The sequence below is a fragment of the Brassica napus genome, chromosome C9 (assembly GCF_020379485.1).
Source record: "Brassica napus cultivar Da-Ae chromosome C9, Da-Ae, whole genome shotgun sequence".
Classification (NCBI taxonomy): domain Eukaryota; kingdom Viridiplantae; phylum Streptophyta; class Magnoliopsida; order Brassicales; family Brassicaceae; genus Brassica; species Brassica napus.
In genome coordinates this window covers 25,089,153-25,103,579 of record NC_063452.1, presented here as the reverse complement: position 1 = coordinate 25,103,579, position 14,427 = coordinate 25,089,153, and the positions used below count along the sequence as shown (strand labels likewise).

Sequence of the window (14,427 nt, the reverse complement as noted above, 5' to 3'; positions counted from 1 at the left end):
ATTACTGATGAGAAACAGTGAATTGAGACCTCCTGGATTAACCCCATTACCTGATACCAATAAGGCCGCAGAAAAAGAAAAAAAAAAGTAACCACGTCCAGAATGATAGACCACACGGTCATGGCCGTGGAGGGTGGAAAGGACGTGGCCATGGCCACTATAACACATTTGGCCGTGGGAATCAGCAATGGCAGTGGCCGTGGTATATCCTTTAAACCACAAAGCTCGACCAAATCGGTGTGCCATAGATGTGGAATGCAGAACCATTGGGCTATGATATGAAGGACTCCCAAACATTTTTGTGACCTCTATCAAAGAGAGTCTGAAAGGGAAGAATCCTGAAACCCACTTTGTCTATAAAGATGGTGAAAACTATTTCGAACATGATCAAGATGATCTTATGGAATATGAGACTTATGATTGCCTAAAAGAATCAAGTTGATAATCTGATTTCGACATCAAACTTGTATGATTGCTTTGCTTGTATGTTTTCTCTGATTTTTATCTCCTTGAATTTATTTCTATTACATTGTCTGCTTAGATTAAATGAATGAATGATTTTTCTATATGAGTACACTGAAAAACGCCAATATAAGTACTAAAGCAGGTATCGCCAGTCTGAAAGAAGACTATGGCTAGGCTAATATATTATTGCATAAGGGTATGCATCTAGAAATCAATGATGCCTTATATTCACCCAGCTCTAAGAGCAAGAGCAGCCTATTGAGTTTTAAAGATATAAGAATGAATGATTTCCATATTGAAAAATGGGCGAAGGAAACAAAGAGTCCCTTCAAATATATGTATAAAATCGCCCAAGACCATAATAAGTCCTAAAGACTATACATGCATCCTCTACTGACCTAGACTATGCATAGATCAGTATGATAGAGGCTAAAAGCCTGCGAAAATATACACTTTGGCACGACTGGATTGGCCATCCTGGTCCAAACATGATGCAAAAATTGATATTCAAAAGGCAAACATTAAAAGATAAGAAGAGTTATCCCAAAGAATCTCACGTGTGTAGCATGTACACAAGGGAAACTCATTAGGCCATCACCAGTAAAACGGCTATGAACCCCTTTTTCATAAATAAAGACTATATGTCTAGATAATACTGGTGAATACATGTCCCAAGCGTTTAAATGATTATGGTATGTCCATGGGGGTAAGTGTGGACAATTCTGTGATACATGTCCATACCAAGAACGTCTTGGCCAAAATCTTTTAAAACGCAAATAGCTGATTGATAGACCATAACTTATGAGGTCAAAACTCTCATTCACAGCTTGGGCCACACGAAATTTACATGCACCTAAGTTAATACACATCAGGCCATTTAGTGAGCATAGATATCCCATATCACAATTATTAACGGGTCAAGAGCCAGACATACCCCATCATAAGACATTTGGATGTGGTGTCTATGTATCAAAAGGAGGATGGGTATATATGTTGGATATGATTCTCCCACAATAATAAAGTACTTTGAGCCAACTATAGGTGATTATATTTGAGGCCAGGTACACAGATTATTTTAAGACCAGGAGGAGAAAAAAATAATAAAGCTGGTAAAAGAATGGTAAAAGAAATAGAATGGAATCAACCATCAATGTTTTGGCAAGATCCTCGGACTAAAGAATGTGAAATAGACGTCCAAAGATTATACATTTACAAAGCTAGCTAACCAAATGCCAGACACATTTGCTGACCCGAAAAAGAATGACTAAGTCATATATAAATCAGCTTGTAAAGCACCAACGAATTTGATGTCCAAGAAGAGATACAGTCAAGTTGCTACAGAGTCTAGACAACGTATGAAACGTGGTAGACCAAATAGGTTCCAAAAGATAAGAATCCTCGGAAACAAAGGAAAGGTGCAGAGAATGATAATCAAAATCCAAATCCGAGGTTACTAAGGAAACCATCCCAGACATGGATATAAGGCCGGCCGGCTCTAAGGTACATGTACCAAATAATGTAGCTTGGGACGCCAAGCTGCAAAGTATTAAAGATCCTGATAATAATGAATCTCAATCGATTATATCATGGCTGCAACATAATGGAACCAATAAGGAATGTCGACATAAGATGATTTATTTGCATACAAGGTAGCACTTGAATTTATGAATATAAGCGAGGATCATGAACCCACGTCAATATAAGAGTGCGCACTCGTACGTAGAACAGATTGGATTGAATGGAAACATGGGGTTAAATAGTTTAAGGAAGAAAGGCATATTTGGCCATATGATTAAGACGCCATATGATGTTAAAACCAGTGGATATAAATGGGTCTTGTGAGGAATATAAATCGTGAGATATAAAGCTGATGTTGCACAAGGATTCTCACAAAGACCAGTAATAGATTATGAGGAGACATATTCTCATGTGGTTGATGCAACTACTTTTAGATTTTTCATAAGTCTGGCTATATAAGAGAGAAAATTAGACTTGCAGCAAGTTGATGTAGTGACTGCATATTTATATGGTCAACTAGATAATGAAAGTACTAGAGGGTATTGAGCTGAAAGTACAGCAAGTTCTCGAGAACAATATTGATAATCATCAAAGTATATGATCTGAATATCGTAGGAACCTCTGAATACAATTTCTCAAACAGTTGAATATCTCAAGAAAGAGTTTGAGATGAAAGATCTTGGAAAACAAAGTTTTGTTTGTGATTACAGCTTGAGTACATTAACAATGAAATCCTTGTGCATCAAATAGTATATACAGAAAAGGGTACTCAAGAGATTTAATATGGACCAGTCTCACCCATTATCTAGTACATGGGCGTGAGATCACTTGTTTTGGACACTGATCCATTCAGTCCAAAGGTGGACGATAAAGAAGTCCATTTAGTCCTGAGATGGACGATGCAGAAGTCTTGTTTTAGACACTGATCTGATTGGTCCATAAGAAAGACGATGAAGAAGCCTTTGATTTTGGTTTATTTTATACTAACTAGCCCAAAGAGGGGTTATTTGGTTTTGTTGATTTGTTTTCAGACAGGTTATGTTTTACACAAGGTGGTACACGCATATCACAGCAACATCATCCAAGATTTCGTGTGTGTGTATTTGAGGTCGATGACTCAATATGTTCGATCAGATTGTGGCATGGCCGATGGTAAAGAAGAACCAACTCTCATGTTCGAGGACGAAGCATATTCTGCCCAAGATCTTCATCATCCACGGATTGCAGAAAATTGGAGGACCTTCAGTAATGTCCTAATCAGGGGGAGTAATGTGTGTTGTGCTCTTTTTCTTTCACCATGGTTTTGTCCCAATTGGTTTTTCTTGGTAAGGTTTTAATGAAGCAACATTAAAGCACATTGGAAGCTTTAAATGGTTATGGCATCAAAGGAGGAGTGTTATGAACCAGACAGTGGATGGCTCATAACCAAGAGATTATGATTTGTAATCTTTACATTTATCTATGATAGTGTAATCTCATATATAAAGAACTTATATGTTAGACTTTTTCATTACTTTTATAACATGAAACAAATTATGTCTTTATTAAATTTGGTAGTACATGATTTCAATATCTGTCCAAGTTTTTTTTATGATTATCAAAACAACAAATGAAGAAAACATGTAAGCGACTAACCGAACACTACATTTAGATACATAGTTAATTAGAGATATGTTCTATTACAATCTTCCCATGCAATCATCATTTTATTATTTAAAACTTCTGTATATATTAATTAATAAAATTGTTTATTTTTGTTAAAGGTTTTACCAATTAAAATTATTAAATTGTTAGTCACGTAGCGGCTGACACTAAAATAAAGGTGGTTGTTAGAGAATGCCTTCCCTACATATGTATATTTTCTCGTCTGCATTTTCTGAATCTTCTTACAATGTTTTTCTTCTTTTATCCTCCATTAAAGGACACCTAAAGACTATATATATTAAGCTTCAATCGAATTTCTATACATATATTTCTCCTTGCAAAGAATCATGGTTATAAAAACGACAGAGAGAAACTATTCTGTGGCAGCAGTTGCCTTGGTCATCGTTATGGCTTTGTATCTTGTTGCTCTGTTCTCCACCGTGTCCGACCTTAAGTTGATTCCTTCGCTAAGTTTGTCTCAAGGTATGTAAAATATCATCAAACCACTTCTTCTTTAAGATTCTGTGATCTTCAAAAGAAAAAGATTGTAGAAAATAATTATAATAATAGTTTACGTTGTTAATAAAGGAGAAAAAGTGTAACTTTATTTTGTTATTAACTCACAAATAGTTTATTTGATTTAAATCTAAATGCTAAACCAGACTTTATAACATCAATAAAATGGGTACTATATGATTGATTGCATAAAATGTCTCTTTTATTCCATGCAGTGCTAGCCAAAAATAATTTTGAACCGTCGATATGTCAATTTTTAAATACAAATTTCAGCTATTATACGATAATTGATTTTAAAAATGTTTCCTAATGCAGGCATGTTACAACAAACATGGGAATCAATAAAAATCGACAAGCCTCCACAAGAGACAACTTCATCAACAATCATATGTGATCGATCCCACACTAACTACGATCTCTGTTCAATCAACGGCTTATGTCATCTCGACATCAGAAACCAAACTATCACTCTCATGGACCCCACTTTTGCCACATCAGCACCGATTGTTGAGAAGATCAGACCATACCCAAGAAAGGCAGATAACTGGATCATGTCCAAAATTCAAGAACTAACACTGACCTCAGGTCCAATGGGCCTAACCAGATCATGTGACATAACACATGATTCGCCGGCTATTGTTTTCAGCGCTGGAGGTTACACCGGAAGCATCTATCACGATTTCATGGATGGTTTCATTCCGCTTTTCATCACGGCCAATGTGATCTACCCCGACCGTGATGTCATCCTTGTGGTAGCTAATCCTAGGGAATGGTGGATGCCGAAATACATGGAAGTTTTAGGTGCGTTTAGCAAACACAAACCCATATTACTCGAGAATGAAAATGCGTCTGTTACGCATTGTTTCACTTCAGCTATTGTGGGTTTAATCTCACATGGGCCTAAAGCAATAAACTCGACCCGATTACCTAATTCAAAATCATTAGAGGACTTTCACAACCTTCTAGACAAAGCCTTCAACACAAATATACCAACTTTCAAAATCCAAAAGCCTCGTCTCATATTGATCAGTCGATATGGCAACATTGGTAGGGTGATATTAAACGAGGAGAAGGTCAAAGAGATGCTTGAAAACGTTGGGTTCGAGGTAATCACATTTAGACCAACGGGAACGACGAGCATGAGAGAAGCGTATGAACTTATAAAGTCGAGTCATGGGATGGTCGGGGTTCATGGTGCAGCATTAACCCATTTGTTGTTTCTTAGACCCGGTTCGGTTTTCGTTCAGGTTGTTCCCGTTGGAGTAGGTTGGGTGGCTAATTGTTACGGATCGCCTGCTAAAGCAATGAAGTTGGAGTATATGGAGTATTCTATTGATGTGGAAGAAAGTAGTTTGGTAGAGAAGTATAGTAGAGATGATTTGGTTTTTAAAGATCCTATCGCTTTTAGCAGGAAGGATTGGGGTGTGACTAAAAAAGTTTATTTAAAAGAACAAGATGTTAGATTAGATGTGAACCAGTTTAGGAATCATATGAATAAAGCGTACGAGAAAGCTAAATTGTTTATGGATTTAAACGGTTGAGTTGATTATACGTTTATGCTTATCGTAATGGTTTGTAATATCCGAGTACAAAATGTCTTTTATATATAAATTTATCCATTTATTTGATGGTCAGTTTGAATAAATATACTATTCTTTTGTGTGTTTATGTGCGTATTCTTATACATTAATAATAAATCACAAATATGATTCGCTCAAGAAGGCAAAAATCAAAATATGATTTGAATGAAAGGGAACCAAAACTAAACTGAAATTCATATTTAGCATCGTTTGGCCAAACATGAAATTGGTTTTTGAAATGATTTATTAATCATCTGCTGAGCTAAGATGGTCCAATGATTGTCTAAATTCATATTTGATTCAGTACGTGACTAACTTGATTTACGAGTTTCATTATACTGTATGTCGTGTTCATGAGCTGTGTTTTTTGGGTAAAAGTTCATAGGCTTTGTTATTTATTGATATGTGGTTTAAAGGAGAGCAAATCAAAGAAAAAGACCTGTGAGTTTTAATGAATTTGTTTCATGGTTACTCAATTACCACAAGTTTCTACGGATGGAAACTCTGAGAAATTGAGAAGGTATATTTTACTTCGATATTTGTGTGAACTTAAGCATAAATGTAAAAGCAAGATTCAAGATTATGGTCGTATGTGGATTATTTCGTACGCGGGGAAAGACAAAGATACAGGTATCTTTTGGTTCTCCTGACAATTGTTACATTCTGTGGGACATTCATGGAAGCTCTGACTCTCTGCACAAAATTTTGATTATGACTAATCAGTTTGATGAATTTATAATACTAGGTAGGTAGATTGTACCACCCAAAAGACACAAAATTAAGATCATTCAATCACATTACAAAAGCTTAGAAGTGTCAAGAACAAACACAAAGCCAGTCCGATTGAGTCAAACACTAAACAAGATTCAATACACAAACTTGCTTTATCATACAAAAAGCCCCAAACTTTTCAAACACTGAATGATGATTAATCAGAAATTGCTGTAAGCTACAGAGACCAAGTGAGGAACTTTACCATCATCAAACGGCAAGCTCACATACTCTCTCGCAAACTCCCAAGCAAGCTCCCCGTGAACAGCTTTACAGTACATATACATCACCGTAGTCGCCGCCACGTAATAGAGCATCAAAACCGTTAGAACCGCAGAGGTGACCACGATCTGGAACACGAAGAAAGCTTTCGTCCACAACTTGCCATCATCCATGTGAGCGGAAGCAGCCACGGTGCTGATCCAAACGAAACACGACTGAGCCACGGCGTAGAGGAGGATCATAGACAGAGAAAGGCTCTCCATCCCTTTGATTAAGCTTTTGCTTCTCTTCAACGGCGTTAACCCCCAGGAAGACTCAACAACGACGATGGCCCACGCGAGGATCCAGTTAACATAGAGTTTGACTAGGATCGCGAGTGAGATGAGTATCACAACGGTGGAGAGATCTGGCGAAGCGTAATCGAGCCCGATTACACGAGCTAACAAGAAAGCTGCAAACCCTAGAATCAAGAAAACTGCTAATACGATGAAATTGGAAGAGATTAGAGTAGCGAGAAGAGGGAGGAAGGAGGTGAAGCTCGATCTCACGGCGGAGATGAGTTTCACCGGTCTTCCGTAGAATCCTTGGTACACGCTGTACGCGATTGATCCGATCGCTAGGAGGTTGAAGACGGTGACGACGACGATGTAAGCGATCAGAAGGAGGAGGACGGTCTTGCCGTCGGCGTCGACGTCGCCGTCGTGGATTGAGCCGCGGAGGAGGGAGACGCTGTTGTGAGAAGCGGAGGATTGGTCGATGATGAGGCGGGAGACGGAGGGGTAGACGGTGACGAAGAAGCAGAGGGGGAGAAGGAAGAGGACGGAGAGAGCGAGGAAGTGGCGTGAGTGGGCGTTTATTATCCGCTTCGATTCCGTTAAGACGACCCAGAGATTCACCGTAGGAGGAGGAGGAGATGCAGTCGCCATTAGAGCGCGTAGTCTACACGGAGTTGGAAAGAAGAGTCGAGAAACTAAAGTGACTACGACTCTTGCTTCAAGATAATTAGTATGGATAGGGTAGATACGGGTCGTGTCAAACTCCCAAGTTTTTTTTTTTAAATCCTAAATAGGAAGAGACTTGTCCTAAATGATTCCAAGGAAATGTTGATATATATTTTTTTAACACTAAATTATTATAATTTTACAATTACGAAAAATATTACACAGACGATATTACTATCTATTTTATGAAGATCTACGCCTAAGTGCATCATTTAAACTGTCCCAGAAGATCCAAATCTGGCCGAATTTACTTGCATCATGTTGTAGATCATTTGTAAGCATTTTTTCGTTGTCTGCATGATTGTTTAATAAATTGTTTTCTCCGGAAATTGAAATATGAACTTCTTATAATATAGAATCTGCAAGAAATTATATAGTTTGGGATTCGATCCTTAGACTTAGACTTGGATGTAAAAACCTTTAAATCTTAACCACTAATATACAATACTTCCCTCCAATGTTGAGATTCTAAAAAATAGAAATCACAACCTACGAGAAATAATCTTAATATATTCACAAATTGAGAGTAAAGTTTGAAAATAAGGAATGAGGTCATTGCCGTAAGACCATCTCCAATGGATTATTTAAGAGGTATCTATGTCATGGTTCTATCTCATTATATGCTGAAAATTAAATAAAAAAGAATAAAAATAGATAGATGTGGTTTTAAAAATGGAACTTTTGGAACCATATCTAAGTTGCAACGTGTCAATTTCTCATTTGTTAGTGTTTTTAAAAAAAAAAACCCAGAAGGCCACAACGCTTCCTCATTCCAATCCTTCGCTTCGTTTCAATTCGGAACCCTAATTGGTGAATTACCAAGGATGGAGTTTGATGGAGAAGACGGTAGAGGAAGGAGATGGATTGAACAAGAAGAAGGAAGAGAGCGGTAACGAGAAGAGCGACGGTGGAGAACGGTGGAGGCAAGAGAAGGGATCGGGAGAACTCACGACTTCCACCGGCAAAACTATATGAGCTCCGGCTACTTTGATTCTTGCTCCGACGGCTCTTCCGGTCTTCCATTCAGGCTCATGCCAGCACCAGAGGACTGAGGACCATCACCACCAAACTCGATGAACAAAATCCACGGACAATTGGAGCTCCGACAGTGGAGATTAAAAACTATATGAGCTCCGGCTATTTTTTCTTTCAAAGGTTTATTTTAAGGATTTTTCTCAATTACTGTTCTGATGTTTGTGTGTCTGATTTATCTCACCAATATTTGCAGGTGAACTTTTCGTATCATGAAGCCAGAGAACAGAACCTAACTAACAAAGATGGTCTCGTCCATTACTAATCTTGAAAGAGATCCCAAACAGGTAACTTCAGTTCTCTTTTGAAATTGGTTGTTAGATGTTAACTAGGGCAGCTTGTTCAGTCTACATCAAATTTACTTAAGTGATCAATGCTTGGTAGAGTCTTTTAGTTTATAGTTTCACGGTTTATAGTTTATCATGGTTGGACAGATGATTTTATTTTGAGATATAGTTTGGTTGAACGATACATTGGTCGTAGTTATGAATATATTCATCCGACTTCTGGATATATTTATATAACATTTGTTACCTGCTTGAGTTCAATTTCTGGTACCAGAAGACCCCACCTCGGTTCTCAAAGCTTGGTGGCAGTCTTATTCAAAGTGGCCTTACCCTACTTTGATGTTTGACTATGTGTTGAAAACAGGGGATGATGAACAACTGATGGTGTATACTCGAGAAGAATCTAGTTAAGCTAATGGAGAGAGGATGTAATTGACATGAGAATTGTATTCATGTTACTTTAGCTTTGTGTTCAGTTGTCTTTAGAATTGTAATTTTGTTTATGATTTCTCAATCTATGTTATATATTTTTATGTCAAGTTAATTTAAATTTTATGTAATTTATGTCAAATTAATTTAAATTTTATGTAATTCAATAATTATAAGGTTTTTTAATTATAGAATGTGATGCAAGTAATCTTTTATTACAAGTTTTCAAATTTTTGAAACTTAGAACCTTTAATTGATTCTATCATTGGAGGGGTTAAAACTAAACAAATATCTAAAATTTTTAATTTGATTATTTTCAATTAAAAAATGATTTAGAACTCTAAGACCATATCTATTGTTGGAGATGGTCTAAGGAATAGAAAACTAGGTGGCAAAACTAAGGAATGAAGAGGAAGAATGAGCTTGACGGACCATAACTTTCAGACAATCACCAAACTTAGCATAACAGGAAATTAATAATATATCCCACATTGGTGGTGATTAGTTTATTTGGGTAATATATATATTTGATGTGGCCATCTTTAGATTTTGAGCTAGTTTTTGGGTGTGAGTTAGACCAATCACTAATATGGTATCAGAGACCATGGTAAAAGCCCAACATATGATTTTCCACATAAACAATTTCCAATTTATGTAGCATCTACAAGTGGTCTATCTTGCTGAAGTATGTACGAGATGTTAAGCTTGGACTGTTTCAATTACACTGTTTCCCACCTACATTTTGAGATGGGCTAATAATATATCCTACATCGGTGGCGGTTAGTTTTCTTGGACAACATAAATGTGATGTGGCAATCTTCCACTTTTGAACTATGATGTGAGTTAGGCTAATCACTAATAGAAATCAAACTCGAGTATCTTATCGGAAACATTGTTGTGACGAACTAGCTGTGTTTTCTCTGGGTCAAATCCCATATATATTAATAGAGAATCATTTAAAAAGTTATAACCTTAAGTTTGTATTAATTAAAAAATAGTCTTGCTTAAGTATCACTTAATTAGGATATCAATTTGACTTACGTAGTAGCATAAAAATCAATTGGAAAATTAGTAAGTCCAAAATTCAATTGCTAGGAAAACTTATATTAACTCAAACATAAATGTATATGATAAACTTAATACTCATTAACTTAATACTCGGCGATAAAAGTGATCGATATAATGCAAAAATACATTGTTGATGTCATAGGTAACGTTTTGATCAACATTGAACACGTACCAATGAACGACAACTCTTCTTCTCCCACACACATGAGCTAACAAAGGAAATAATCATGTTACAACTCATCATTATAGAACATGTGTCTTTGAAAGTGTATATTGGCTATTGTAGTATCATAGAGTATATAAAGTGTTATGCCATGTAATTTTTATTGTTCAAAAAAAGAAGCTTGGAATATACAATATTCAATCTAGAACTAAAATATACACGTTTGTATATATTTGTAGTTCAATGATAATCCAGTTCTAACCGGACCAAAGAAGAAATCGTGTGTAGAGACTAAACCGGAAACTAAATGTTTTGGATTTAACTATTTGTGATAGACACGTTTGATTTTTTTTTTATGTATGTATTTCAGAACATTCTATATTTTCTTAGTGTTACAAAAATTCGATCTGTATAGAAGACATAATTATACAAATGATCAAAAAAATTGTCGATAATATATATTGGTAATATTTACAAATAAATTCACCATGCGCAAAGCGCTAGCCGTATCCTAGTTCTCTACTAAAAGTAAAACCAAATCATGTATTCTTTTCGGACCAGACGCTCTTCCAAAATCAAATTTTCGTCAACCGGATGTTTAACTCTTTGCTTAGTGAAATATTAATTTTTTAGGGTTTTAAGTCTCAATCAGGGCCGGGGCTTGACCACAAGCTAGTCAAACATGAACTTGGGATCAATATATTTATGAATAATTTAGGGGCTAACTTGGTAAGAATCTTTGTTGGTTGTGGTTTAGTATACTGTTTCACTGGTGAAAGTCGCGTGCTCGAGTCAGTTTTATACCGTCTGTGAAGACTTAAAAATAATTTTTCATTGTTTCTAATTTTTAAAAATGGAGTTGGATGGTAATTTTCTTTAATCTAATATATCTGATTTATTTTGGTAAAATCTAATATCTGATTTGAGACTTAAATGGTCAATTTATCTCAGCAAGCAACTTCTCCCGTTGCCATCAAATATGAAGAATCACAGGATTAACTGTTCTCTTCTCCTCTGCTTTTGTTACATTTGTTGTAGAGAAGAAGTCGGTACGTTACATAGAGAAGAAGCTGTGTTTATAAGAACGGATCCGAATATAAGCATAATCTAGTTTACAAAAAAAAAAAATATATAAGAAAAATATAATTAATATAACAATGCATGCAATTTATAACTGATTAAAAGCCACGCCCATGCATAATGTATTGATCAACCAGTAGAACCAAAAAAAAAACAATTATGCATGATTTGATTATTTTCAATTAAAAAACAATTATGCATGATTTGATTATTTTCAATTAAAAAATGATTTATAACTCTAAGACCATATCTATTGTTGGAGATGGTCTAAGGAATAGAAAACTAGGCGGCAAAACTAAGGAATGAAGAGGAAGAATGAGCTCGACGGACCATAACTTTCAGACAATCACCAAGCTTAGCATAACAGGAAATTAATAATATATCCCATATTGGTGGTGATTAGTTTATTTGGGTAATATATATATTTGATGTGGCCATCTTTAGATTTTGAGCTAGTTTTTGGGTGTGAGTTAGACCAATCACTAATATGGTATCAGAGACCATGGTAAAAGCCCAACATATGATTTTTCACATAAACAATTTCCAATTTATGTAGCATCTACAAGTGGTCTATCTTGCTGAAGTATGTACGAGATGTTAAGCTTGGACTGTTTCAATTACACTGTTTCCCACCTACATTTTGAGATGGGCTAATAATATATCCTACATCGGTGGCGGTTAGTTTTCTTGGACAACATAAATGTGATGTGGCAATCTTCCACTTTTGAACTATGATGTGAGTTAGGCTAATCACTAATAGAAATCAAACTCGAGTATCTTATCGGAAACATTGTTGTGACGAACTAGCTGTGTTTTCTCTGGGTCAAATCCCATATATATTAATAGAGAATCATTTAAAAAGTTATAACCTTAAGTTTGTATTAATTAAAAAATAGTCTTGCTTAAATATCACTTAATTAGGATATCAATTTGACTTACGTAGCAGCATAAAAATCAATTGAAAAATTAGTAAGTCCAAAATTCAATTGCTAGGAAAACTTATATTAACTCAAACATAAATGTATATGATAAACTTAATACTCATTAACTTAATACTCGGCGATAAAAGTGATTGTATATAATGCAAAAATACATTGTTGATGTCATAGGTAACGTTTTGATCAACATTGAACACGTACCAATGAACGACAACTCTTCTTCTCCCACACACATGAGCTAACAAACGAAATAATCATGTTACAACTCATCATTATAGAACATGTGTCATTGAAAGTGTATATTGGCTATTGTAGTATCATAGAGTATATAAAGTGTTATGCCATGTAATTTTTATTGTTCAAAAAGAAGCTTGGAATATACAATATTCAATCTAGAACTAAAATATACACGTTTGTATATATTTGTAGTTCAATGATAATCCAGTTCTAACCGGACCAAAGAAGAAATCGTGTGTAGAGACTAAACCGGAAACTAAATGTTTTGGATTTAACTATTTGTGATAGACAAGTTTGATTTTTTTTTGATGTATGTATTTGAGAACATTCTATATTTTCTTAGTGTTACAAAAATTCGATCTGTATAGAAGACATAATTATACAAATGATCAAAAAAATTGTCGATAATATATATTGGTAATATTTACAAATAAACTCACCATACGCAAAGCGCTAGCTGTATCCTAGTTCTCTACTAAAAGTAAAACCAAATCATGTATTCTTTTCGGACCAGACGCTCTTCCAAAATCAAATTTTCGTCAACCGGATGTTTAACTCTTTGCTTAGTGAAATATTAATTTTTTAGGGTTTTAAGTCTCAATCAGGGCCGGGGCTTGACCACAAGCTAGTCAAACATGAACTTGGGATCAATATATTTATGAATAATTTAGGGGCTAACTTGGTAAGAATCTTTGTTGGTTGTGGTTTAGTATACTGTTTCACTGGTGAAAGTCGCGTGCTCGAGTCAGTCTTATACCGTCTGTGAAGACTTAAAAATATTTTTTCAATGTTTCTAATTTTTTAAAATGGAGTTGGATGGTAATTTTCTTTAATCTAATATATCTGATTTATTTTGGTAAAATCTAATATCTGATTTGAGACTTAAATGGTCAATTTATCTCAGCAAGCAACTTCTCCCGTTGCCATCAAATATGAAGAATCACAGGATTAACCGTTCTCTTCTCCTCTGCTTTTGTTACATTTGTTGTAGAGAAGAAGTCGGTACGTTACATAGAGAAGAAGCTGTGTTTATAAGAACGGATCCGAATATAAGCATAATCTAGTTTACAAAAAAAAAAAAAATATATAAGAAAAATATAATTAATATAACAATGCATGCAATTTATAACTGATTAAAAGCCACGCCCATGCATAATGTATTGATCAACCAGTAGAACCAAAAAAAAAAAACAATTATGCATGAGTATTAAAATTCTTTAAATATAACCAAATAAATCATATCAAGTAGCATACTAGTTTTTTATCAAAAAAAAAAGTAGCATACTAGTTAAGTCCAAAAAAAAGTAGCATACTAGTTTTTAATTTTCCCTAAGTTTTAATAAATATTAATAAATTAATCTGAGACTTTTGAAGTCTACTGAAATCATCTTTTTGATTTACTAAAATATCTATAAATTTATTTTTGAAAGTAGAAATACTAGAGACCAGTAGTGTCATTATCATTTTGTCAGATAT

The 14,427-nt window shown here is 35.0% G+C and overlaps 2 protein-coding genes across 2 annotated transcripts; one reads left to right on the top strand and one right to left on the bottom strand.

Moving 5' to 3' along the window:
* Positions 1-3,372: 3,372 nt before the first annotated feature.
* LOC106443547 (xylan glycosyltransferase MUCI21-like) lies at positions 3,373-6,091 on the top strand. Its single transcript, XM_013885103.3, has 2 exons — positions 3,373-4,110; positions 4,459-6,091. The coding sequence occupies exons 1-2, from the start codon at positions 3,975-3,977 to the stop codon at positions 5,682-5,684; spliced, it is 1,362 nt and encodes a 453-aa protein (XP_013740557.2). The 5' UTR covers positions 3,373-3,974; the 3' UTR covers positions 5,685-6,091.
* A 401-nt stretch (positions 6,092-6,492) lies between these two features.
* On the bottom strand, positions 6,493-7,795 carry BNACNNG59280D. The gene has a single exon (XM_013878968.3). The coding sequence runs from the start codon at positions 7,640-7,642 to the stop codon at positions 6,656-6,658; it is 987 nt and encodes a 328-aa protein (XP_013734422.1). The 5' UTR covers positions 7,643-7,795; the 3' UTR covers positions 6,493-6,655.
* Positions 7,796-14,427: the final 6,632 nt, after the last annotated feature.